The 26500-nt window shown below is 47.9% G+C and overlaps 2 protein-coding genes across 3 annotated transcripts in view; both read right to left on the bottom strand.

Annotated features, from left to right (window-relative positions):
* Positions 1-26500, bottom strand: part of LOC115574089 (NACHT, LRR and PYD domains-containing protein 14-like) — a 915401-nt gene that overhangs the window by 520328 nt on the left and 368573 nt on the right. The window lies entirely within an intron of this gene.
* LOC115574084 (T-lymphoma invasion and metastasis-inducing protein 2-like) overlaps positions 1-26500 on the bottom strand; it is a 40265-nt gene that overhangs the window by 5245 nt on the left and 8520 nt on the right. Inside the window, exons 2-13 of one of the 2 annotated variants that reach the window (XM_030405324.1) lie at positions 14563-14717; positions 12123-13271; positions 10785-11277; positions 10513-10688; positions 8327-8551; positions 6019-6204; positions 5789-5935; positions 2899-2964; positions 2533-2611; positions 2308-2397; positions 1579-1815; positions 791-861 (exon numbers count right to left, since the gene is read on the bottom strand). In XM_030405324.1, coding sequence (XP_030261184.1) covers positions 791-861; positions 1579-1815; positions 2308-2397; positions 2533-2611; positions 2899-2964; positions 5789-5935; positions 6019-6204; positions 8327-8551; positions 10513-10688; positions 10785-11277; positions 12123-13265 — 2913 coding nt within the window. In that variant the 5' untranslated portion in view covers positions 13266-13271; positions 14563-14717. The remainder of the gene's footprint in view (positions 1-790; positions 862-1578; positions 1816-2307; positions 2398-2532; positions 2612-2898; positions 2965-5788; positions 5936-6018; positions 6205-8326; positions 8552-10512; positions 10689-10784; positions 11278-12122; positions 13272-14562; positions 14718-26500) is intronic. The other variant, XM_030405325.1, reaches the window with a different exon arrangement.

The raw sequence follows: 26500 nt of genomic DNA, 5'->3' as shown, positions 1-26500 counted from the left end.
GCCGCTGGCAGCTCAGGCAGCAGGTCGCCTCGCCCAGCAGCCGCTCCACCAGGCCGGCAAACACCTCCTCGTCCTCCTCCTCCTCCTCCCCCTCCTCCTCCAGCATCTCCTCGTCCTCCTCCAGTGGCAGCACCCAGCACAGAGCGCCCATGTTTAGAGAGCGAGATGTGGAAGAAGCCTCGGTCGGGGTCAGAGGTCGCTGCCGGGAACCTTTACTCCTGCCACCGCCACCGGAGGAGGAGCGGGTCAGAAACAACATCTACGAGCTCTCTCCGGTTCGACTGGACGCCGCTAATCCTGCTCAAGTCAGACAAACACTCCCGAGGCTGTAAGCTGGATTAGCAGTCTGAGGTCACGTGACACTGAAGGTGTCGGAGGAGCTCCAGGAAGCACAGGAGGATTGTGGGAAAAAAGGATTCAGGCCAACATGCAGAGACACGGAAGTTAGTGGAGCACATCAGGACACGTTCACGTCACTGTGCTCATCAAAGACATGAAGAAGAAGAAGAGTTCCTCTAACATCTTCACTCTGTGTTTTCACCTCCTCCTCCTCCTCCTCCTCCTCCTCCTCAGCGCCTGAGTGACATCATCAACGTTTGAAATGAGTCACAGAGCAGACAGGAAGTTAAAGGAGCTCCAGGTGTGTCTGTGCAGATTCATTTACTCTCCTGTTATTCATGTGCACCGTCTGACGTCACTTCACTGAGTGAAAGTGATGAAACACATCGCTTCTCTTCACATCTAACAACAGGAAACTGATCGGATCAATACATCAATAAAGGACTCTCACCTGGTTCTGCAGCTCATCGTCCTCACCAGCTGTCGATGAAACGCCGTCAGAAACAGGAAGCAGGACGCCGCCTGGAGGTGAAGATAAAATCCAGATCAGGTTCTGAAGAAGTTCTGTTTGATACCTTCCATCCCACAGAGGTGAAGGACAGAACCATGTGACCTCTGACCTCGCAGCTAACTCAACTAAACGCTCGGTGAACCCTGAGATCAATCCTCCTCTATCTTTACCGTTCTGCTGGGAGTTTTCCCAGAATGCCCTGGGGTGAAGCTGTACTGCTGCTCTGAGCGGCCTTCAGAATAAAAGCCTTTAATTGAAAAGGTAGAGCTCCTCTGGGTCCGGGAGCAGCTGCAGGTGAAGCTGAAGCTCCCGGATTAAACATGATATTAAACTCTGCTCTCTTGAGCGGTATCACTGACAGCTAACATCCCGGGTCGGGTCAGCACCAGGTCAGGATCTTACATCTCTGGCTGAGAGTGACCTTGTGACTTTGCACAGTGCAGAAAAGGATCAGAGCCGCCGGAGAAACATTCTGACTTCTCACTGATTGTTTTCTTTTCTTTACAGTGGTTCTGCTTCTGTTCTGGAGCAGGACAACAAACTGGACCCATGATGAAATCCCCCAGAACACAAATTTCATGTTAATAATCTACAGGGTTTAGTTTCTTCTGTCTTTTCTTTTAGTTTCAGTTTGAAATCATTGACGCAGCTTCAGTGAATCTAATCAAACATTTCATAAAAAGCTCTGAGAACATGAATTAAACACTTCTGTTCTTGTGTTTACGAACCTGAATTTGTGCTCGTGGTTCCGCCGGTCCAGGCCTGGGGGTCCAGAGGGGCCGGGGGCTGACAGAGGTCACCGGGGTCGGGCTCCTCTGGGTCGGGCCCCACTGGGTCGGGGGACTGGTCCCTCCTGAGCAGCAGCTGGAGCCGCCTGTGGCTGAAGACGCTCTGCATCAGGTCCAGGTCCAGACCCGCCACAGTGGCCCCGTTCACGACCAGAACCTCGTCTCCTGCCCTGAGGCCTGATGGGAAACAGGAAGACGTGTTTTAATTCTCTAGTCATCTAAATGAATAAGTCAAACAGGAAGTCTGGACCTGCCCCGTCACATTAAAGCGTCTCACAGGTTTTATTCTTTGGTCAGCTGCTTTAAATCAGATCAGAGTCGTGATCGCCCTCTGCTGGCTGACCGAGGAACAGAAACGACTGGGACTTTAAAATCTCTCTTTTAATAACTGTTAAAGGAAAAGTTCACTCAAACATGTAAAGTCATTGTGTTCTGGTCTGAGGTCAGTTAGTGATGTGTTCTCTGCTGCAGACGAGCTGATGGAGACTTCTGATGTTTAAATCAAGTCTCAGCTGCTTCAGTTGTTCAGCAGAAAAACTCTGTTTGACTGTGAAGCTCCAGAACTGTTCTGTGAACACTCCACCTGACTTTATAGAGGAGGACTGAGCTTAATGTTTTACTGTGAACTGTTCCTTTAAACAGAAACATGAACAGAACTCAGAACAGAACCTTCTCTGGCCGACAGTCCGAGCGGGTCGACCTCGCTGACGTAGACGTGACTTCTTCCTGCTCCGTCCACGTGACCCGTCACCGCGAAACCTGCAGCGTCACCAGAAAAAGGTTTAATAAACATTTAGTTTAATCCAGCAGCTGCTCCTCACACAGTTCACCTGCTCTGTAATCTGTAATCTGTAATCTGTAATCTGTGAGGTGACTGAGGGATTATTTTCTCACCAAAGTCTCCGGCAGCGTCGAGTCGACTGATGTTGACGGTGAAGACGTCGAGGACGGACGGCTGCAGCTCGTCTGACGCCTGAACGACAGAAACAACGACAGAGTTCTTATTGATTCATCTGCAGATTATTAATAGATTAATGTTTGTTTATAACAATCCAAAATACTTAATTAATGATAAAAAAAGCAGTAAATCCTTTTTTTCTCAGAGGAACCAAAGGACTTTTTATTGATTATTAAAATAGTTGCATATATTACTGTTAAACATTAAAGTAACTGAGTATAAACACTGATGATGATGTTCATTTATTAATTAATGAATCTGTCAGCAGACGAGCAGTTTACAGAAACAGTCAGTGAACGCACCTGCAGAGCTGCAGGACGTCCTGCAGGGGGCGGCGCCTCTCTCTGATTGGACGCACACTCAACCTTCTAGAGGAAACACACACACACACACACACACACACACACAGACACACACAGAGGTTTTAGATTTCATTACACTTAAATTCAGGAAACTCAAATAAAAACAAAACCAACATGAGAAATTCATTTGAAAAGTTTTCACCTGAACAAACATCACATGATGCATTAGAAGATTATTAAAACAAAATCCAAAATCAATCAGACAATCAGTTAATCAATGAAGGAATAAAACGTTTAGAGCAATCAGCTGGGTCAGACGAGGAGGAGGAGGAGGAGGAGGAGGAAGAGGAGGAGGAGGAGGAGGAGGAGGAAGAGGAGGAGGAAGAGGAGGAGGAGGAAGAGGAGGAGGACAGAGAGATGGTAATGGGACAATTAGAGATGAAGGAGCAGCAGGACACAGAGGAGAGGAACAAAGGAGGAGGTGTCATGTTGAGAGGAAGACGAGGGAGGAAGGAAGGGAGGAGGTTAAAAAAGGAGAAGTGGAGGCGGAGGGAGAGGAGGAGGGAGAGGAGGAGGGAGAGGAGGGGGAAGAGGAGGAGGGGGAGACATTTTCTGTCGCTACTGAAGGATTAAAACTGAGGGACAAAGGAATTCTGGGAGAAAAAAAGGCTCTCAGAGCTTTTATCTTCCTCCTCCTCCTCCTCAGATCAGCAGCTGTCTGGATAAAGACTCCTCCTCTCTTTGTTCTCTCGGGGGTTAAAGATCGACAGGTGGCAGCAGCGTTACCGTGGTGACCAGGTCGACAGGCGACTTGATGATCTGACAGCGACGCAACAACTTTACCTAAAAAGTTTCTTTGAAACTTTGCGAGTAAAAATCACAATTTAGTTTAAAGCTGGAAGGATCAGTCGGTCTGAGTGAAACTGTTTCATTTCTTTACAAGAAGAATAACAAAAGATTGATCAACTGAAATGATTTCACACACACACACACACACAGACACACACACATACACACACACACACACAGACACACACGCAGAACTAAAAATACTCGCTCAGTTTATATTTAAACTTAATTAAAAACGATCTGTCGAGGAAAGAAAGACTTTAATTTCTCTTCCGGATCGAAAACCAAAATGAGCCCCAGAGGATCATGGGAAAAAATGTGGGGTTGAGCCGCGCTGAAATTACAGGTTTGTGTGGTCGGAGCTGCAGCCAGTCTGGAGTCTGAGGACCACCGACTGTCAGTGAACGCATCGTCAACACGCCACTCAGCGCAGCGCCTCAGAATCTGAGTCTGTTCTGGTGAGTGTTTCGTAAACTTTTGGACGTCTGTGTTGTTTATGAGAAACAAAAAGCAACTGTGACCTCATGTGATGATCCGGTTTGTTGCTTCGTGTTCTGAAGAGTTCTTGTGAGATCCAGAGGTGATAAACTCTCCTCACATCTGTCAGCTGATCGCTCTCTAACTGTTTATCACATGTGAAGGAAACAGATTTCACACATGATCTGACTTTTTCTCTCCTGTTTGATTAATAACAAATGTTCCGTCCTGAGTTCTGGACTTCTGGGTGAGCTGGCAGAGTTTATAGACCCTACAGGAGCTGGAGAGTCAGTCAGGAACGGGCCGGTGCTGCTCGGTCTGGTGACGACGCCAGCTGAAAAACCTCAACTGTAAATGTGCACCAACATTTATCCAGCAGAGACAAAAGCTCTTTATTGACCGTCACCAGACTGTCACAGTTCTCTGGACTGGATTAACCTTGTTAGAATCTGCCCCCCCCCCATCGGACCTGGTGGTGGTTCTGGTCCAGTAACTGTTTGGGCTGTCGGTCAGATGTTTGTGGGATTAAACCAGCTGTTTGTCTCCTGCAGAGACGACGCAGCAATTAACTCCACATGTCCTCCTCTGTGGGTCTGCCCAGAAACCTCATCACTGCTGATCTGAGAACAGAACCACAGAACCCCTGAACCGGATCCAGCTCACAGAAACAAACTTCTCACCAGACAACGTCGACCAGGAGAGAAACGAGACGCTGCGCTACACGTGTGCAGTCCAAAGCAAACACACGAGGAGGATCCAGTTCCTGCCCGGGGGTCCGGGCGTGGTCCCGCCTGCAGGTTCTTCACCTGACAGCTCATTAAAACACTGTTGACACTCAGAACTCGCGGCGCCGTGTCCACACAGCGTCCGTCTGTCAGAACACGGAGCCAGCTGCAGAGAGATTTATCTCCTCTGGACTCTAAATCCCAGAGTCTCCCAGTCCTAAAATAGCTCACTGTTTATCAAACGGGGCCCCGCGGAGCCGAGGATGATGGGAACTTCAGCTGGCTGAGGATCCGCAGTCGAAGCACCGAGCTCCAGCACGGTCAGAACTACAGAACCTCAGAGAGACGGACAGCTTTGTAAAGACGCTTCTGGTGTGTTAGAGAGGCGGGTGACGTGTGGACGCTGAGATCACGTCAAACAGTTTGAACTGAAGATTTTAATCTGAAAAACAGCCACTGAGAATCAGCAGCCGTCAGCTCGACCAATCAGAGAAATCCGGGGACGATGATGTCACTCTCAAAACACCAGAACCTAAAAAACTCAATCTCCAGCAAAAACAGTGTATGTTTCTGCAAACAACCAACATGTTGGAACTTCTCTGCAGCTTCAGTTCTCTCACACAGACGTGCTGAACGGTTTCAGGCTCACGGTCTCTGCTGGAGGATCCACAAACTGATCTGACTGTATTCAAGGTTTGCAGAAACATAAAATACAACATTTGATTCTGAGCTGAACAAAGTTCTGATGATTCTAACAGCTGTCAAGATGAATAAGTATAATAAATATCATTTCTCAGAGCAGTGTTGGAGTGAGACCGTGGTCCTGGCCGGGGTGTTACCTGGGACGTGGAGTGTCGGTCGTCCCCGCTGCGTCTGTTCGGTCCATCCAGAGCCTTCAGAGAGGACGGCAGGCCCCGCCTCCTGTGGCGTCCTCCCGACAGAGTCCGACACCGACGCCTCAACGTTGCCTCGTCCCGACTGCACACCTGAGGAGAGACGAGAGGTCCGACGTGAGATCCACCGCTCAGTCAGAGGACGAAGGTCGCGTCTCCACCGCGGCTGTTCTTACCAGAGCGTGGAAGGAGGACACGGAGAAGACTCCCAGGCGTCCCAGCATGCTCTTGGAGGGCCGGCTGGCCACGGCGAGGAGACTCTTGGGGTTTGGGAGCTCGCTGCCCTGCAGGCTGGACAGGTAGCACCTCAGCCGGAACAGGTCCAGGTTGAGTTTCTCCAGGTTCTGCTCCCACTGCTGGATCTGAACACAACACACAGAAACACGAGAGATATAAACTGTGTGTCCTCGAGCAGCGAAATGAGCCTTTAATCTCAGTCAGAGGAGCTCTGAGGTCACACAGCAGCTCTGGGATCAGCTTCATAGTTCACAGACACAGATTAGCAGCAGCTAACGACACATCTGGACTCTCACATAGACCTGATCCTAATCGAGGCTCCGCCGGGCCTCCAGCTGTGAACCATCAGGTACCAACATGTCACAGTTTCCCGTCAGCCGGCTGCTGAGGAACAGCTGATACAATCAGGCTGTCGTGTTTGTTTGTTGGCTCATTGTAAATCTTTATTGTCCTGCTGCACTGAGACATCAAGACAAACTGGCGTCCATGTGACTGTTGAAGTGTCCGTGGAGGTGACAGAACCTCACGCTGCTGACTGAGCCTGTAGTTTTTCTCACCCTGGTTCTGTTGGGTTTTTTATGCCGCTGTCACCACCTCAACATTTGGTTGATGATGTCACCCTCAACAGCCTCGTCTGGCTCTATCGTTAGCGGGAAACCGTTTGTTGTTTCAGGCTGCCGGTAAAAAACCCCGAACATCTGGAACAGATATTAAACTCGACTCCACGTGAGTTTGAGCTGGAGGCTGTTTGTAATGTGAAGCCTCACAGAGCGTTTCCTCTCAGAGCTGCTAACAGGCTAACAGCTCAGCTAACAGCTCAGCTAACAGCTCAGCTAACAAGCTAACAGCTCAGCTAACAGCTCAGCTAACAGCTCAGCTAACAGGCTAACAGCTCAGCTAACAGGCTAACAGCTCAGCTAACAGCTCAGCTAACAGGCTAACAGCTCAGCTAACAGGCTAACAGCTCAGCTAACAGCTCAGCTAACAGGCTAACAGCTCAGCTAATAGCTCAGCTAACAGCTCAGCTAACAGCCCAGCTAACAGGCTAACAACTCAGCTAACAGCTCAGCTAACAGGCTAACAGCTCAGCTAACAGCTCAGCTAACAGGCTAACAGCTCAGCTAACAGCTCAGCTAACAGGCTAACAGCTCAGCTAACAGGATAACAGCTCAGCTAACAGCTCAGCTAACAGGCTAACAGCTCAGCTAACAGGCTAACAGCTCAGCTAACAGCTCAGCTAACAGGCTAACAGCTCAGCTAATAGCTCAGCTAACAGCTCAGCTAACAGCCCAGCTAACAGGCTAACAACTCAGCTAACAGCTCAGCTAACAGGCTAACAGCTCAGCTAACAGCTCAGCTAACAGGCTAACAGCTCAGCTAACAGCTCAGCTAACAGGCTAACAGCTCAGCTAACAGGATAACAGCTCAGCTAACAGCTCAGCTAACAGGCTAACAGCTCAGCTAATAGCTCAGCTAACAGGTCAGCTAACAGCTCAGCTAACAGCTCAGCTAACAGCCCAGCTAACAGGCTAACAACTCAGCTAACAGCTCAGGTAACAGGCTAACAGCTCAGCTAACAGCCCAGCTAACAGGTTAACAGCTCAGCTAACAGCTCAGCTAACAGGCTAACAGCTCAGCTAACAGGCTAACCTCTCAGCTAACAGGCTAACAGCTCAGCTAACAGCCCAGCTAACAGGCTAACAGCTCAGCTAACAGGCTAACAGCTCAGCTAACAGCCCAGCTAACAGGCTAACAGCTCAGCTAACAGCTCAGCTAACAGGCTAACAGCTCAGCTAACAGCTCAGCTAACAGGCTAACAGCTCAGCTAACAGCTCAGCTAACAGCTCAGCTAACAGGCTAACAGCTCAGCTAACAGCTCGTCTTTGTGGATAGAAATGTTGTTAGTTCTCCACACAGTCCAGATGTTTATGTAATATTAGGATGTACTTTTGTTTCATTCTCAGTTATCTGTCGTTTTTTTTTAATGAATCAATGAATCATTTAATCTGCAAAACATCAGAACACTGTGAAAACGACCATCGAACATCCAAAACTGAGTGAGATTCAGTTTTCTGTGCAGTAAAACAGAGAAAAGAGGAAAATATTCTCCTTCCTGAAGCTGCAGACAGAGATGTTTAGTGTTACATGTTTGGCTGAGCGGTCTGAGCGTGACCTGTGACCTCTCCATCACTCCCAGCACTGCTGCTGCCTCCATCACTGGTCCCAGTCACCCTCCTCCACACTGACCTGGCTCTCCACCGCCTTCCTGTTCTTCTGCTCCTTGATGACGGACAGCTGCAGCTCGGCCATCTTCTTCATCTTTCCGTCCATGTCGATCTTGTGGAGCAGCGAGCGGCTCTGGCAGCGCAGGAGACGCAGCGTGTCCTCCTTCCCCTGACGCTTCGCCAGCAGCGAGGCGCTCGCCGAGTGGATCGCCGTCACCCAGTTCTCCAGGTCGGTCTGGTTGGTGGCCTGGACGGGAGGAAGGTGACAGGAAGTTAATTCATGTCTGTTCAGAGCTGCAGCAGCTGAAGAAGACACTGAGCTTCATGCTTTCTTATTGTTACACATTATTAATTTGCATGTTTTCACACAAAGACAGAAAAAAGTTCATGTAGAACATTTGCTGAATGAATAAGAAGGTCCAAATAATGCAGAATGAGTCAGAGACAGAGTTTCACAGAGTTTATAAAGTGTCTCCAACTCAACAACTCACTAAACTGACACATTTGTTAAGGGAGTCTGGCGAGATGTGGCCTGTTTTGTGTCTTCTTCTTCTTCTTCTTCAGTAACAGGTTAAATACACTGATTTAAACTTCGCTCTCTTGCAGCTGTAAATGTTTAATGAGAACTTAATGATGAGAAACAATAAAGTCTGGGCTGAGGAACGTTTCCTGCACGAGGTCGTAAACAGCTGGAGGCAGCAGGTTGTAGACGTCAGTGTCCTGAAGTCTCCGAGGATTCAACACTGAAAGTCTTCTGGACGTAAAACTGGTGAAATAAAGAGCAGCAGTCACTTCATGACACCAACAGGCGTTTGTGTTTGGGAGGATTAAGCAGCTCGTTGTCGTAAAGAGGAGCATTTGTTGCAGTAATTAGCCGGGTGTCGTGACTCCCATTAGAGGCTTTCACCCTCCTCCACCCTCCTCCACCCTCCATCTTCAGCTCCTTTCAGCTCCTGACAAAAGGCTCCCCGACACCTCTTCACCGCTCCTCCTCCTCCTCCTCCTCCTCCTCCTCCTCCTCTGGGGTCCATGGAGATGGCTGTAGATGGACCGCCGTGTGATTTGTGTGTCTGTAAACACACTCCACGGCTGACAGCAGTGAGAGTCACTCGGGGAATTAAGAAGCTTTCTGAGCTCGTAAAAAGTGTGAAGGAGATAAATGTTCCCAGAGGTCAGACAGGAAACGTGTGGCTTCTATTTTTACACCAGTTCTGTGACGGGGCGTCTCTCAGGTCCTGTTGTTGCTGCTTTTAATGTTGGAGGTCGACAAAATCATCTGGATTGAACAAGATCATCAGATTCTGGTTGTTCAGACCACAACATCACCAGACTCCATTAACAAATGTGGTGATTTTAAGAGTTGTTGAGTTAAAACAAACTTTATAACGTAGTGAAACTGTGTCTGTGACAGATTGTAACTCATTGTGTCCTTGTTGTAAATTCAGCATTAAATGTGACACATGAAGCCGACTATTAACCACAATTTCACCAGACTGCATTAACAAATCAGCTAATTTAAGGAGTTGTTGTGTAGCGTAAAGCTTTATAAACATTATGAAACACTGTGTGATGAATTCTAACTCATTGTGTCTTTGCTGTAAATTCAGCAAATGTTCCACATGAACTTCTTTCTGTCTCTGTGCAGAAACATGGAGTCTGTTTGTGATCGGATCAAAGTGGGTCTTTTGTTTTCTTGCAGTCTGATGAACAGTAACCTGGTGTAAAGGACTTTCAGCTCTCCTTTGTGGGACTAAAACTACCATCCATATTTGTCTTGGCTTGCAGCCATCGGCCGACAGTGTCTGTGTTGTAAAGCCGGCAGAAACACAGAGTCAGAGTGAAACAGAGGCGGAGGAATCCTAAACTATGCTTCGGTCTCTGTGCATGTTTGTGGCGACGCTGGCGGTTCTGTGCTGGAGAGAAACCACAGCCGTCCACAACACTGCGGCCCATTCATTCACACTGTGCTGGGACTGAAATCACAGAGCATGATGGGAACAGAAACACAGCCGGCAGACAATCATGAGAAAACTGAGAGGACGCAAATATAGAAAGAATGAGAGAACCAAAGAACCGCTGCAGCCTCACTCAGTGACGTCAGACAGAGGTTTGATGAACTGCTCAGGAAACTCACCAGTAATCTTTGATCCACGCTCACATTTGTGATATCACAAGTCAAAATGTGTAAATGTGTGTTGCTGGTCTCACCTGGAGCAGGTAGACGTCTCCGTGTGAGTTGCTCAGACAGAACACGTGCTCCTTCTTGGGATGTTCGGGGACGGCCTGGACGATGCTGTCGTCGGCCAGCAGAGCGTAGCGAGGAGAAAGCTCCTGATCGGCACTCGTGTTTTTCCCGTAAGTCTCGTAGAACAGCAGAGTGCAGCCTGAGAGACACAACCAGCAGGTGTTAGCTCGACACTGCAGAACACAAACTTGACATTTCTGTTGTCTTATATTTCTCGGGTTTGTCGGCGCCGTACCTTTCAGTGTGACCCAGAAGTGTCTCCACTTGCGGCGGGCCACCAGCTCCAGCTTCCGGTCCTTGTTGACGGTGATGAGCGCTTTAAAGGAGAGCCATCCGGCCCGTCGCACCACGCCCTGCTCCTTCTCAAACAGGACATCCAGCTGCTCGCCTCCACCCACCTCCACCTCCCCGTCCATCTCCTCCTCCCCCTCTTCCTCCTCCTCCTCCTCCTCATCCTCTCCGTCCCCCTCTGACGGCTCGGTCCGGTCGGCTGCGCTGCTGCAGCCCGTCTCCAGCTCCTGCATGAAGTTGTTGTAGACGTTCTGCCGCTGGGCGTCGCTGCTCTGGTTCAGGTTCAGGCTCCTGGAGGAGCCACAGTGGAATGATGGGAACTGGTTCTGGTTCTGGTTCTGGTTCAGAGTGTGGAGAGGGTTGGAGGACCACAGTGTGTTGCAGCCAGAGTCCAGTCCGTTGATGAAGACATCGCTGGTGTTGCTGCCGTACGGCTCCTGAGGAGGAATCAGACGGCAGGTTTGGTTTTTAATCACTTTTATTAATTAACTCATTAACAACAAGAGAAGAACGAGGAAATTCCTCCTGTGGCCACTAGAGGGACAGAAACGTATCACCTGTTGCCAGAATAAATTGTTGGTAGTTAACATTTTATAAACCTTCGACAAATTTACGTTAGCGGCAGTTTTGACGAGCATGAAACCACTGGATACTTTACAGAGATATCAAGAACTGTCCAGCTGTGTTAGTGGCAACACAACCAGCTTTACCAGAGACGTCGGGACGAAGCCAAAACATGCATCTACCAAGATAGAGACCACTGTTCGAGTCAGAGCTTCAACATTTGTAGCGTGAAACCACTATATACTTTATATAGATATCAAGCACTGTCCAGTCCTGTTAGTAACAACCTGGATATTTTTTTGACTAGACGTCGAGACAAAGCCAAAACATGCATCTGCCAAGCCAGAGACCGCTGTTAGAGTCAATGTTTCAACATTTGTAAGTGTGAAACCACTGATTTTTCATACATACGACTGGATCTACAGGATTCTGGTTTCTTCTGTCTGAGTTTTAATGAGCACAACTTTCCACTTCATTATAAATAACTGAGTTCATGTTCGACTCGTTTAACGGAAGCTTGTTTCAACAGTGATCTCATTAATGACAAACTGAGTATGATCAATATGTTAAGTATCACTAAAGAACAGTACTTTTATACTGGACATGGATGTCAAATATTAGATATTTAAAATCTGTTCAGGTGTTTTCATGACAATAACTTCTACATCCAAGTGATTAAAGTCAGTTTGTATTTTCTGACGCGGTCGTTGTTCCTCACCTGGATCCTTCTCTTCTTCCTGCTCAGACTTCCTGTCCAGTCGCTCAGCCGTCTGATTCGGCTCTTCAGGAAGTCTTTGCGGTTGTTCCCGGTGGTGGAGGTGGAGGTGGAGGAAGTGTTGGCGAGCTCGGCCCTGCGACAGGGCAGCGTGAGGGAGGAGTAAAGCTGCTCCACGCCTCCTCCTGACCCCTCCTCCTCCTGGATGACGTCATCGAGCAGCGCCGCGCAGGAGAAGGCGGTCGCCTGCTGCAGGGAGGCGTCCGGTGCGGTGGGGAAGGCCGGCAGCGTGTTGTGGCTGGAGTAAACGTTGTCCAGCGAGGCGGAGGAGGGTGAAACCAGGCTGAAGTCTATCAGGTCTGGCTGCAGGATCACAGAGTCCCCGATGCCGCTGTCCTCCGTCCGCCCGGAGGAGCAGGTGTTGTAGCCCGTGGTGGAGGTGAACTCGTTGGTCTCCGCCGCGGGGAAGAGGAGGCTGGAGTTAAATCCTGGTGAGATGTCCACCTGGGCTGAGAAGAAGGTGTTGTACCCACTGCTGGTGGTGGCGGTCTCCTCTGTGCGGGTGGAGGAGTAGGTGGTGTACCCGCCGCTGACGAACACGTTGTCAGCGAGCTCGCCACCGGTCCCCCATGGCGAGTCGTACCAGGAGCCGTCGGAGCTGAGCGAGCTGCCCTTGCTGGTGCGGAGGGAGGGCTCAGCGACCGGTGGAGACGTGGAGGTGGTGGCGGGGAGGCCGGCCAGCCCCTGAGGCTCCATGGGGACGACCCTGGAGTTGGTGAACTCCACCCTCATGCTGCCATCTTTGCTGAGCAGCACCTTCGGGCTGCCGCCGCTCTCACGATTGCTCCCCCCGCCGTTCTCCAGGTAACTCCTGCAGCCGCCCTGCAGCCGCTCCCCCCTCGAGTATCTCTGAGGAGACCCGGCTCCCAGTTTGGATCCTCCTCTGGGTTCGTAATGCCAGGAGGTGTACGGCGGGCCCGCGGCGTGCTGGTTCTGGTAGCTCCTCCCCCGACTCCGACTGCCTCCCTGACTGCTCCTCCACCAGCTGCGAGCTGACGGCACCTCCTCCCTCCTGGAGGAGAACCTGACTGTGCAGGAGGACTTGGCAGGAGAGACGAAGCTGCTGTGGCTGTCTGTGTTTCCCATGGTTACCTGGAGGAGGATGACATCATCAACATGGGACGTCAATGACAGAGAAGCCGCTGTTCTGTCCGTTACTGAGAAAGCAGACAATTAGAATAATAATGATAATAAAATAATTAGACTCTGATGTTAACAGAGCCTCATTTACCTGCTCGGGGGTTAGAGAATAATTATAAGAAGATAATCAGTCACCTGTTGAACTCACAGTCATGCACATGAGGAGCTGCTATCTCCCTCTGACTGCAGCTGCTGTTAGCTCAATTAGCCAGGATGTGCTAGCACAGGGCTAACAGATTAGCATCTAGCACTAGCATCAGTAGTTATCTCTGCAGTGCAATACATAGACGTCATAATGTAAAAACTGCTCGTTCTTCATATTCTGTTGATTATTTTAATAGATTTTTTTGACTAAAGTTCTACATATTGCACCTTTAAATGTATAGAAATATATGAATCTATTTACAATGTGTTTTTTCACCCCTAGATTTAGTTTTTAGTCGGTGCATTATGCTAGTAGTGGCTAAAGTCTACTTTTCTCTTTTAAAGTACAAACAAATAAATATGTGAGTGTTGACTGAGCTCAGGTGATGACGGCCATGTGGTTCGGTTGAACGATCTGGAAACAGCTTTGAGTTCAGTCGAGGTCGTATTGTCATGCTACGTTTCCTGAAGTCAAGATTAATTGATTTGGATCCTCGTAAGGAACAATCGATGCAGAAGCTACACATAACTCAAGAAGGAACCACACAAACACAAACAGCAACACACATTATATCAGCCAGTCCTGTTTGTTCTGGTGCTTTAGATATTAAATGTTTTGTTCGTTCACTGTGTGACTGATGTTCAACTTTTCATTCCTCTGCACACAACAGTTTGTTTCCCCGCATTCGTTCTGAGACAGGAAGTGAAGATCAACCAAGATGAAGTTTAAAACCTGGATCCTGCCTGATTCTACCTGCAGCAGTGATGTCACAGAGCACAGACACACCTGAGCATCAGGCTGAGACGTTACAGCAGACGGCAGAACAACAAGTTCACGTGAGTTCAGTCAACAAATACAACAGAACATCTATCTGTGTTTCACTGCAGTACTTTTACTGTGAATACTACTACTGCTCGTCTGTGTGTTCAGGTGTTTGTTCCTCAGGTTGGTTCAGACAGAAGCTCCAGCTGCTGCCATCACACCTCCTCTGAGGTCATTCATGTGTTCTGTCCTTCATCACATCACAGAATCAATCAGAATCTGCAGTAACGAGTGAAACACAGAGTTACTTTAAATAAAGTGAATAAAGAGTTTTACCTGTTTGTTGGACTCAGCAGCTCCGTCCTGCTGCCTCCTCGCTCGCTCTCTCTCTTTACTACTGAAGCTCGCTCTGTCGCCTCCAGCTGCTCGCTCTCTCTCTCTCTCTCTCTGTTTGTCTATGTCGCTCGCCCCCTTTCTTCACGCCGGCTCATCTGTTGGGGGAGAACAGAGGGAGGGAGGAGCTTCATGAGCCTCAGCACACAGACTTTACTTCTGTCTAAACCTCCTCCTCCTCCTCCTCCTCCTCCTCCTCTTCCATGACGTCTCTTAAACCAGACTCACTCTGTCCTCTGTTTATTTTGGGTTTTCTGGAATGTGAAGCGATTTTTCTCCTCGTTTTCTCTCTCTCTGTTTCCTTCATGTCTTTTTGTTTTTGTTTTGTTCAGACAGCAGACTCCAGGTGTTCAGCTTCACACACAGACAGCAGACTACAGGTTTATCTACATTATATATAACAAGACGTTTACAATCAAGCAGTTAACACTGAAAATGTCAGAAGACAAAAATACGATGTTGACAGCAATCGGTCTTTGCAACATGTCACTTTAATCAACAGTCCAATAATCCCCACAATGTTTTAATTATTCATAATGATGTAAAAAGAAGAAAAGAAAGAAGTTCTGAGAAGATAAAAGCAGCAACACCCACATGTTGAGTCCAAAGAGTCATGAGACTGAGAAACATCTGGTGTCCTCAGACTCACTCTGGTACTAAAATAAATGTGTCCTCAGTGTGAAACTGTTAATAAGTGAAGATCGCTCCTGACTCCAACACGTTTGTAGGTTTTCTTGGACTTCATGTCCTCAGAGTCGAGCGCAGACCTTCATGACCTGCCGTCCGTCTTCCTGCCGGCTTTATTACATAAAATCTAAACCACAACAAACATCATCACCAGTCAGACGTCTCCGGCAGAACGACGAAGAGCTCTCAGGCTCATTTCCTGAGCGAGCGGGCGAGAGGTCGTAGGTCACGGCGACTTAAGGTTCAGTGTGTTCGTACAGCGAGCTGCAGGAGGGCGACGCCCATCCTGTCTCTGAGGGCCGAGCTGAGGAAGCAGGAGGAGAGAGGAGCGCCGACGGCAACACAATGCTCTGCTGACCTCGAATGCATCGCGACCTCTGACCTCTGTCATTGAACCAGGGACTGCAGTATCTGACGGGAAGCTTAGAGAGAAGAAGAGACTGGATCAGAACCACAGTCCACAGCTCAGGAAGCTTCAGACGTTCACAGCAAAACTGCTGCAGAGCGTCACAGTTTGTATTGACTGTTGGACCACAACTACAACGAGGAGCCGTGACAGTAAAACCTGTTGGACCAGCGTCCTCCTGTCAGCCCTGGAGCTCGGTTCTGATCCATTACATCAGATATGTTAAATTATTATCAGAGGGAAGAAAATCTGATGAATAAAACTGAAATCTGGCTTTATTCTGAGGTTAATCTCAGGTTATGATAACAGATGTCAGCATCAGAAAGTTGAACGTCGTGGAAACCGTCCCTGGCTCCGCCCCCTGACTCCGCCCCTCCCCCCGCAGCCTCTCTGAATGGACAAAGTCTGCCCTCCACTTTTGTTTGTTCGTCCCATCGGCCATCTGCCGGCTCGCAGGACGCCCCGCCACGGGCGACCCCTCCCATTCTTCAGGGACAAAGACCCTCCTCACCCCTCTCACCCTCCCCCCCTCCTCCCCTCCTCCCCCGGCAGGCGTGAGGCCGACATATTGAAGGAATTCATCAGATTTGAAATGAAAAGAATCTGATTAAAGTGCAGATCGAGGTTTGTATGGAGGAATGACACCTGTTCACTGAGTGACCGCCATTTCAAATCTTTATTTCATCCACGAGAAGTGTGAAGCTAAAACTGGTTGTGTGTGATTTATGCAAATAAAACGAGACTCAAACTAAATAAAAAGTAAAGACTTGAAAACGAGCTGCAACCGACTGGTCACCGGTTTCCTCCAGCAGCCAGTTTTATATCAACAATACCATATTCAATAAAACATTTAACAATCTGTGTCAGTAAAATCTGATGAATGTTGGAATGAATTTGTCTACAATCGTCCGTCAGTTCGACTGGACGCAGCGACACAAACATGCAGACAGCATGAACACATTTATAACAAGCTGAGCTGCTGCGCCGCTAACGTTAGCTTCACGTGTCACGTTGAGTCAGCTCTGAGATTTTAAATCTTCCTCTCGACGTTCACAAAAAAAAATAATCATAACATTTTCCAACATTTCAGCTTCTCTTCTTTAAACAGCGAGTCGCTTCAGTGAGAGAATGCTAATGCTAATGCTAGGTAGGTGGAGATGACAGACAGGCAGCAGGTCAGAGTTGATAATGAGCGTCAGTCTGTCATATCCCTGCAGTCACATGACACCCGTAACCATGGTAACAGCACACAATTAAGATGGAGACAGCTGCAGGACTTTGACTTGTTCAAAATCCACAAAAAACTAATTAACACCAACTGGAAAAGTGCTGAATATGTTTGAAATAATCAAAATGCAAACAAATAATTTAAGGGAAAATATCAAAGATTCAAAGATTTGAGCAGAAAACGAGCTGCAGGACGTTTTAATCCACAAAGATCCCACAGACGGACTCGTGTTTGTTTCTTCTCTCGGTGTAATGAAGCTTTTGTGTTGAGGCTGCGAGGACGCAGGAAACAGGAAGTCCAGATCGGCGGTGAAAAGCAGGAAACTGAAACACCTCCTGCAGCAGCAGATACACAACACAGACTCACACTGCTGCTTCACACACACACACACACACACACACACACACACACACACACACACTGATGAAGGTGTGTTCAGCCACATGATGCATCGATTAATCCAATTCAAGTAGTTCTGGTACCGGTACGGGTAACATTAACCTCCCAAAAACCAAAGGTCGTGCAGCTGCAGTTAACTGTTAGTGGAGCGACAGTAAACTCTGAACACAGAGCGAAGCATCAGTTCATCACAGCAACAATTCAAGAGAGGAACAGAAAGCGAGCGGCCGTCTCACTTTGTAGTTCTCGTCTTCTGTTCACTTCGTTATAATAAAGTGTTTGTTGTTCAGTTTAGAGGCGACTCGAACAAATGTATAAATGTTAAGTTTGACCTGGTTAATGTTTCAGAGCTGCAACAAGTCTTTTCATATTCTTTAATTTATCAGTAATTTCTTTCTGATCAACAGATTTAATCTTTAACTGACGATCACGTCGAGTCCAAGGTGACATTTCAGAAGAAATTCAGTGAATCATCAACTGTAAGCGCAGCAGTGAAATGTTGGACCGATCCAGAAACAACATGTGGATGTGGATCATACAGACTTTCCTCTTGTTCCAGACTGAATCATTTTCCCTTGTTGAACTTTCTCTTTGGGATTAATTGTGCAGCGGCAGCGGGGGAGGGGAGGCGTTGTGTTGTGTTTTTGGAGCAAACCGAGCGCTCCACCTCCCCATGGGAACAGCTTCGATAAGGAGCAGGGTGGTGCTGGTGGTGGGGGCTGGAGCCAGCAGCCACTTTCCCCCCATCAGAGGAAGTGTGCCTGGGCTGGGGGGGGTGGCTGGGGTCTGTTTCCTGTCCCGGCTGACTGGGGTCCTTGTCCTGGCACGGCGGGCAGACGGGCGGGGCCCCTGGCCTCAGGTGGGGCCGAGTGTTGGGTTTGGTGTGGCCGCTGCAGCTGCTTCCTCCTCTGGAGAGCCTCAAACATCCAGAAGAAGCTGCAGGCAGAAACACTGGGATCACTGAGGCCGGTCCAGGATGACCAACAGCTCAGAGAGCCACCGGGGAAGGCAGCCGTTATCTTAACTGGGTCGCAGCGTCCACTTTGTTCTGATGCTGCTCTGCTGGAGTAAAGCTGCTGTGCTGGAGTAAAGCTGCTGTGCTGGAGTAAAGCTGCTGTGCTGGAGTAAAGCTGCTGCATGTTCAACAAGTTCTCACTCATCAAACACAGCAGCTCAGTCTGCATCTAACTACGTTACTTATGAACCTTCACTCACGTTTACAGAACTGACGAGAGTTACTTCTCAAGGCTATTTTACGCAAATCAGAGTCAGCCGGCGTACAAAAACCACTGGGTTAGAAAATATTGTGTTTGGCTGGAAAACGTCCCAACAGCTCATTAAAAATATCCAGTGGTTTCACGCTGACAAACGTTGACGCAGTGTCCTGAGCAGTGGTCTCTGGTTTCGCAGCCATCTCAGTTAATGACTGCAAACTGTCCCAATGTTTCGGCCATGCAGTCACCTCAACATGGAAGTCAGTTCATAAACATGCAGTGTGAACGTGATATGATGTCTGTGGTTTCCAGAAATGTAAAATGGGGACATTTAATTCTGATGTGTCAGCTGAAGAAGCAGACTACTGAAGGATGAAGGATTTAACAGGCAGGTTGTCGTCCCTGCACCCCCATCCTCCTCCTCAGGTCTCCCAGCAGGCCGTTCAGCTGCTGTGATGGATCAGGTCTTCGCTCTAATTGACGGTTAATTGAATGAAGTGTTTGTGGGTGTCGTGGAGGCTGACGGACTGAGGCGCTGCTGCAGAGTCTAATCAGGTTTGATGGCAGCTCAAATGTAGTTTGGTTTAAGCAGCAGGAGGTTATCTGCAGCTCACTGTCAATAAATCAGAGTTAGTCCTCAGTCGGTCCGTCCTCTTCGTCCCGTTTGTGTTTTTACATCTCTGTTCTTACATGTCGGTCACATCGTTGTCATTTTATGTTGCTAGTTATAAAAAACTATATTTAACTTCCATTCATCAGACGTTTTACACCAACACTGAGATAACTGAGATGATGGAGTCAGTGTTTATCTTATAGCTCCAGTATTCTCTCTCTTTTAGCTCTGTTTTTGGTCTCCACCACCTTCTGAGAGAAAAAATCTGTCTCTTTAGCTGCTAAATGCTCCGCGATGTTCACCGGATATTTTCAAACTGTGTCTGTGGTGATCAGCGGATTTGTTTATCTGAAAATGACTCCATGAGAGCGCTGAGTGAACCAAAACAAACAATGATCTGAAACTCACTATGAGCTGCAGATTCGTCACTACAAACAACCCCACCATCAGTTTGTACACTGGTAGTGTAACAGATATTGATTATAGATCCTTAAAGTGACGGCATTTTGTCACCAAGTCTGAATCGATGTTAAAGATCCTCACAATGAACCAGGCAGATCTGTGAACTTCTGTCGCTTCTTTCACAACTAACGTGCAGTTTGAATTGAATCTGTTTCTGTGTGATTATTGATAAAGTAAAAATCTTATTTGATTGACGACGACAGAAGACGAGGGACAATGACAGCAGCAATGATTCAGTGTCTCTGTAATCACATAAAGTATTACCATCACAGCTGGAGCGTGGAGACCTAATCACCGACTGTTTACAACAAAGACAACAATTTAACGTCAAACTTGTTGCTTTGTTGTCGGAAATTAATGGACACATAATTTCCACTTTCTAACGAATTCAAGCTTTTCTTAAGACATGCTCGCAGGACTCAGGAGGTAAATAAAACGAGTCCAGGCCAGGCCAGACCACATTGTGGGGGACTCCCTGGGGCCCCTCAGAAACCCCCGGAGACCTCACGTCCTCAGCGAGGGGACCAGGACACTAAACGATCTTAATGATCTGAAGCATAACAACATTTGTCACTGCGACAAACTTCACAGAGCTCTGAAACCCAACCAGACAACTGTGTGAGTGTGAGTGTGAGTGTGTGTGTGTGTGTGTGTGTGTGTGTGTGTGTGTGTCCTCCTTTGTCCTCTGACAGAGACAGAAAGAGGACAAAGCAGTGACGAGTGCCCGGCGTCGGTCCTTTCACTCAGCCTCCAGATGCTGCTGCAGCGAGGCCCCGTGGCCCCCCGGACATCCATCACATCTCAAGGAGAGCTACATGCTAACTGTGACACCAACAAAGAAGAACAGGAGGGTCTGATACTGAATGTGTCACTGACACAACTGATGGAACTATAAAATAACAATAAAAATACGATGTAATAACACTAAATCCAGATGAAGGACAGCGCTGCTGACAGAAAACAGTTTCTGACATGAGAACGAAGCAGAGTTAAAATGAAAGGTTGTTGTTGGTTGTTGTTTGTCGTTGGTTGTCGTTGGTTGTTGTTGGTTGTTGTTGGTTGTTGGTAGTTGGTTGTTGGTTGTTGTTGGTTGTTTGTTGTTGGTTGTTGTTGGTAGTTGGTTGTTGGTTGTTTGTCGTTGGTTGTTGTTGGTTGTTGTTGGTTGTTGTTGGTAGTTGGTTGTTGGTTGTTGTTGGTTGTTGTTGGTAGTTGGTTGTTGGTTGTTGTTGGTTGTTTGTTGTTGGTTGTTGTTGGTTGTTGTTGGTTGTTGGTAGTTGGTTGTTGGTTGTTGTTGGTTGTTTGTTGTTGGTTGTTGTTGGTTGTTGGTAGTTGGTTGTTGGTTGTTGTTGGTTGTTGTTGGTTGTTGTTGGTTGTTGGATGGTTGTTGTTGGTTGTTGTTGGTTGTTGGTAGTTGGTTGTTGGTTGTTGTTGGTTGTTGGTTGTTGTTGGTTGTTGTTGGTTGTTGGATGGTTGTTGTTGGTTGTTGTTGGTAGTTGTTTGTTGGTGGTTGTTGTTGGTTGTTGTTGGTAGTTGTTTGTTGGTGGTTGTTGTTGGTTGTTGTTGGGAGGTTTTTGTGTCTGATCTGGATCTGGACACATGTTGACCAGTCAGTCTGGAGCCTTAATGACTGAAGACCTTCTGTCAGGTTCTGAAGCCTCCCATTGAAAAACACTCAGCACACTGATGGTCCTTCACAGCTGACTGAAGCTAAATGAGTCCATTAAAGTAACATGTGTTGTTTTCTTCTGAGATAAAACTCCGACTGAAAGGAAACGACAAGCAGAGAATAATCATGTCGGAGGATAAAAGGAGCAGCAGAGATCTGAGCCGAGAGGACGAGACGTGATGGAAACAACAATCAGAGTAACGCTGAGTGTTTGTCAGGCTCGTGTCTGCAGAACAACTCGTCATACGTTTGAATCAACACAGAATCCAGCTGGACTCGGTGGTTCCGTCAGACCACAGAGCAAACTGAGGCTGAACGAGCCTGAACTGATCTGTTGTTTTAGCAGAGAACATGTAAAGGTTTCAGAGAGCAGAGGAACTCGAACACCTCCGCTCACTGAGATCTGAACACGCTTCTGAGCTTTTCTCTGACAAACAAACAGAACGCTGCTGTGTTGAATGTTTCTCTGCTGCTTTTCTGTTAATGGAGCTTTTTTCTGAGTTTCTTGCTTTTCTCTGAGGTTTGTGCTCTGCAGGCAGTTGTCTGTTTATCAGCAGTCTGTAGTTTGTGGCTGCGTCTGATTGGACAACAAGCCTCCGAGTGTGGTTCAGCCCCGAGCTCGGCCTGACATTGTTTCACTGTTACGTCAAACATCATATCTGATCGGAGGGATTGCCAAAACCACAAAAATAGGATGAAAACCTGCTGACCTTTAGTTTAAGAGCAGACGGTGTGTCTGCAGGAACAGAAAGGAGTTTTAAATCTGTCACATGACGTCCTCTAAATATCAGAAGTGACTCGTTTAAAGCGTAACTCAATCACCTCGCTCCTCTTCTTGTCCTGTAGCTGTTTCATGAGAACAATGTTTCTCTTGTTGTTCTGAAAACCTGATTAAAGTTTGAAGTTCATGTCAGAGATGAAAACACAAAGAGAGGCGGACTGGTTTGGCAGCAGGTTAACACTCGCTGATCCGTTTGGACCTGCAGCCGCCGAGCCGCAGAGGAATGTGAAAGCTTGTTCAGTGAACTCACTGAGGTGAACAAAGTATTTCAAAGACAAACTGAGCAGCAGTTGTTGTTTGTGGGCTGAGCGCTCGAGCAGCGTCGTGGAAATGATCCTGATGGGACCGAGCAGCCGGACCGAGGCTGAGACAACACCTCTGACACCACGAGACCAAAGAGAGGCCGACGGGATTCTGCTGAGACGACAGCGACGCGGTAAATCTCAGCTCACAGCCTCGCTGTTCAGACAGTTTCAGAAAAGTTCATCAGGAAATGAAATGTTTGGCTGAAGGAACTCGTTAAAGGATGTTTGTAATGTCGAGATCTGACTGTCGGCTTCCAGCCAAACTGTCCTGGAGACAAACTGCTGCAACATCTGGCTGCTGCTGCAGGAATTTCCCACCCTGGTTGTAAACAACATGACGTCAACACACACACACACACACACACACACACACACACACACACACACACACACACACACACTTCCTCTGAGTTGGTTTGAACGGTCAAACATCCCGTCACACACTTCCTGTCCTGCTGTCACTGAACAGAAACGACGACCTCAGAGCTTTTTTAATCCCCCAAACAGGAAACACAGTCCAACAGAAGTCCCACATGTGGACAGAGTCACAGCTGGATCGTTCATGAGTCCTCCAGGCTTCAGATGACTCTCCCTCCTTTAGTTTCACTCTGTTTCGATGAACTCTAACAAGTGGAACTTGGTCTTGAGGGCCGCTGTCACATAAAAGCATACCGGCCATGTTAAACTGAGCCGCCCTGTTGTCTTACATAAGAGGGCGAGATCAGCAGAAACCACATAATTCTCTTCTTACACAACAGAGAATCTGAGAGGACGAGACGGAACAAAGTGATCCATGCTGGAAATATGACAGAAACATCAGACGTGTCAGAAACCAAAGTCAAGTTCTCATCTTCTCTGTTTAAAGGAACAGTTCACCCAAAAATCTAAATTCAGTCGTCGGAGCTGAAAGTGTGAAACATCTGGACCATCTGGATGTTTTCCAGCTGTGTGTGTGGCGACAAAACTGCATGTTTTAACAAGACATCAGGACAAACCAGAGACCACTGCTCATGACAGTGTTTCAACATTCGTTAGCATGAAACCACTGAATATGTTCAACAAGACATCCGGACACTGTACGTTCTCTGTTAGTGGTAACAAGACCGAAACAAGCATGAAGCCTCTGGATGTTTTTAAGTAAAACCTGGGGACAATTTCCAGCCGGTACTAGAAGTCAAAGCAGGTGAGGCCACTGTTCCTGATAGTAATTCAACTTTTTCAGGCATGAAACCACTGGAAACTTTGACGAGACATCAGAACGATTTATCTTGTGTTCTTTACCATGACCAAGTGTTTTTTGTGCCTGAACCAAACTGGACCATGAGCACCGAGACACAACAGAGAACTGAGCATGAAGTTTCATCACGACAACATTTAATCAGCTGATCAGACAAACTGTTACTCAGTTTTTATCCCCTCAGACTCTCTGACAGGATCAACGTGAGTTATTCTCCTGACATCTTGTGATATTTGTCGTAGAGACTCTCAAACTGCAGCTCAGCATCTTTCACTGTTTCCACTGCAGAGCTGTTTGGTGAAGCTTCCAGTGTACCGTTACCAGAACCCAGTGGAAAAACTGCCCGAGCAGCGCCAGCACCACGACAACACGCTGCACTGCAGTGATGGAAACAAAAACCTCAACGTATCAGGAGGGATTTTCCCCCCCGGAGGAACCGGAGCTGGAGGGACGGATGGATGGAAAGATGTGCCGGCATGTGAGAAACAGGAAAACTGGATATGTTCTCCAATCTGAGCAAATCCACTTCAGTCAGAGCGTTTTTATGAACAATCAGACAGAAATGTGCTGCAGACGGGAAGTTCTCACCCTGCAGGAGCTGATGTGAAGGAAGGAAGACGGACCCAACTCTGAGGTTCTGTTCTGACGACGCTGAACGTGTCTTCTGTTTTTCACACACGTTAAAACGACAACAAGACACAAATTCAGACAGGGAGGGCGAGCGAGGGGCTTTATCATGATGTGGGAGAGAGAGAAAGTATTATGTGAGTAAGTGGAAGCAGCTGTCGAGGGAAACACTGATCCTGGTGGGTTTGGACCGGCAGCAGGGTGACGTAACACACACACACACACACACACACACACACACACACACACACACACACACACACACACACACACCAGTCAACAAACACACTCCAGTCGAGGCGCTCTCTCAGTACAGGAGTATCAGGCAGATTTAACCAGGATTGGTCTTCCAATCACAGGAGAGTTCTGGTCCTGGACCTCGGCTGGTCCCCAAGTCAGACTCAGAAGTTCTGCTGATGTGAGTCGTTCACTGATTGGGTCGTAAACCTCCTGAGCTGCCAGCAGAGCTGCCGTGATAATATCAAGTCTCTCAGGAAAAGACAACACATCCCTGAACATAATCTTACATCCTGTCGTGTGTGATGAGTGTTTATTTTGCAGTGTGAGCATGTTGGAGATCGGAGAGAAGATTCTGGTTCAGAAACAGTGTGATGATCCTCCACGTGTGATGCAGACACATCTAAATACAGTGATGACTGAAGGATGCAGTTCCACTGGAAACCACAGGGGGCAGTGCAGCCGGTCGCTCAGGACACGACGAAGACCTGGACATCCGGTCTGAGAAAGGACGTACAGTCACCTGACAGAACATCCTAACACAGCCTCCTCCTCTTCCTCCACCTCCTCCTCCTCCTCCTCCTCCACAGTCGGTGTTAGTAACTCTTGACTCAGAGCTGCCCTCTGCTGGATGGACTGATCAACATCCCTGCCAACGTAAAGGACGCTTTTAAGTACGTGGGCAGATTTAGTTGCGTAGTTTGAGACAGACGGATATTATTTTGAAAAGATACAGACTACCTCCACCTGCTCCAATGGAGTTATTGTCTCTCAGAAAGAACGAGCTGATTGGCTATCGGCTGTCGTCTCTGCGATGCGTTCAAGTGCAGCTTTTCTGCTCAGACACGTGAGACGTGAGGTGACGTCACAGTCGACCTCCAGCAGTCCTGAGACTCCAGCTGGATTTCCACCAATCAGACGCAGCTTCATGGCAGCTGAGGTTCTCCCAACATTTCATGGTCATGTTGAGCTTTTTCCACCGCCGTCTGCAGAATGCCCCCTCCCCCTCCTCACCCCCCTCACCCTCCTCACCCTCCAGCATGCTAACCGAAGCCTTCAGTCCTGGACAGACGACTCCTGAAATTACAGCTGCAGGCACCAAACAAACCTCATCATGATGAGCTGAACGTTTACAGTTTCCTTCATCCTCAGAGTAATCGCAGCACGCTGAACGAGCGTGTGTGTGTGTGTGTGTGTGTGTGTGTGTGGTGGGGGATTATTTGGAGAAAATATTTGCTGAATGACAGAAAGAAAACTGCGTCTGCTGTCATAATGTTGCTGCTGCTACAAACCTGCTCCATTAAAGACATTTTAAGCCTCATTTCCACCTGAGCTGATTTAAATCTGAGGTGTGTGGAGTCTTTAAATGTGGCAGTGAGTTCTGCCTGCAGCTCAGCTGAGTCCACAACAACCCCGTCCAAACCACAAAGTGGGGAAAAAAGGAACGGCGGTGGGTTTTTGCCAAGAACAGTGTTGGCCTTGTTAAACGTGGGTTAAGGTATGCTCCTCCACAGCTCCGTCCACTTCCTGTGTTGATGTTGAGCTCAAAGAGGCTTTAATTCACCTGCACGTCAGTCTGAAGTCCAACTGAGGACTCAGTCTGAGGCTCCTGAAGCCTGACAAATAAAAAATGAAACCTGACTGAAGCCTCGAGTTCGGCATCATTATATAAAGATGGCCAACATGTCTCCACTTCCTCCAGCTGTACAAAAATGAAGCCAAAACATCCTGATATGACTGCTGACGTCACCTCCATCAGCTGATCTGGAGCCAGTGAATCTGGTGGTGGAGGCGACGTCACACACCACTGTAACAAACAGTAGAAGAAGAAGAGGACGCGACTGTCAAAAGACCTCAAGAAGAAGAAGAAGCCTCATTCATCGCTGAGAGGATAAACGACAACTCTTCAGGAATTCGCTCATCAACTCAAACAAACACAAGAACGTTTTAATGCAAAACTGAAAATGTTCTGATGAAAATTGTCATTTTCCCGCCAAACTTTTCTACAGCGACACTTCA

Source organism: Sparus aurata, chromosome 22, assembly GCF_900880675.1.
Source record: "Sparus aurata chromosome 22, fSpaAur1.1, whole genome shotgun sequence".
Taxonomy (NCBI): Eukaryota; Metazoa; Chordata; class Actinopteri; order Spariformes; family Sparidae; genus Sparus; species Sparus aurata.
The sequence above is the reverse complement of the archived record's forward strand: the minus strand, read 5'-3'. Positions and strand labels throughout refer to the sequence as shown.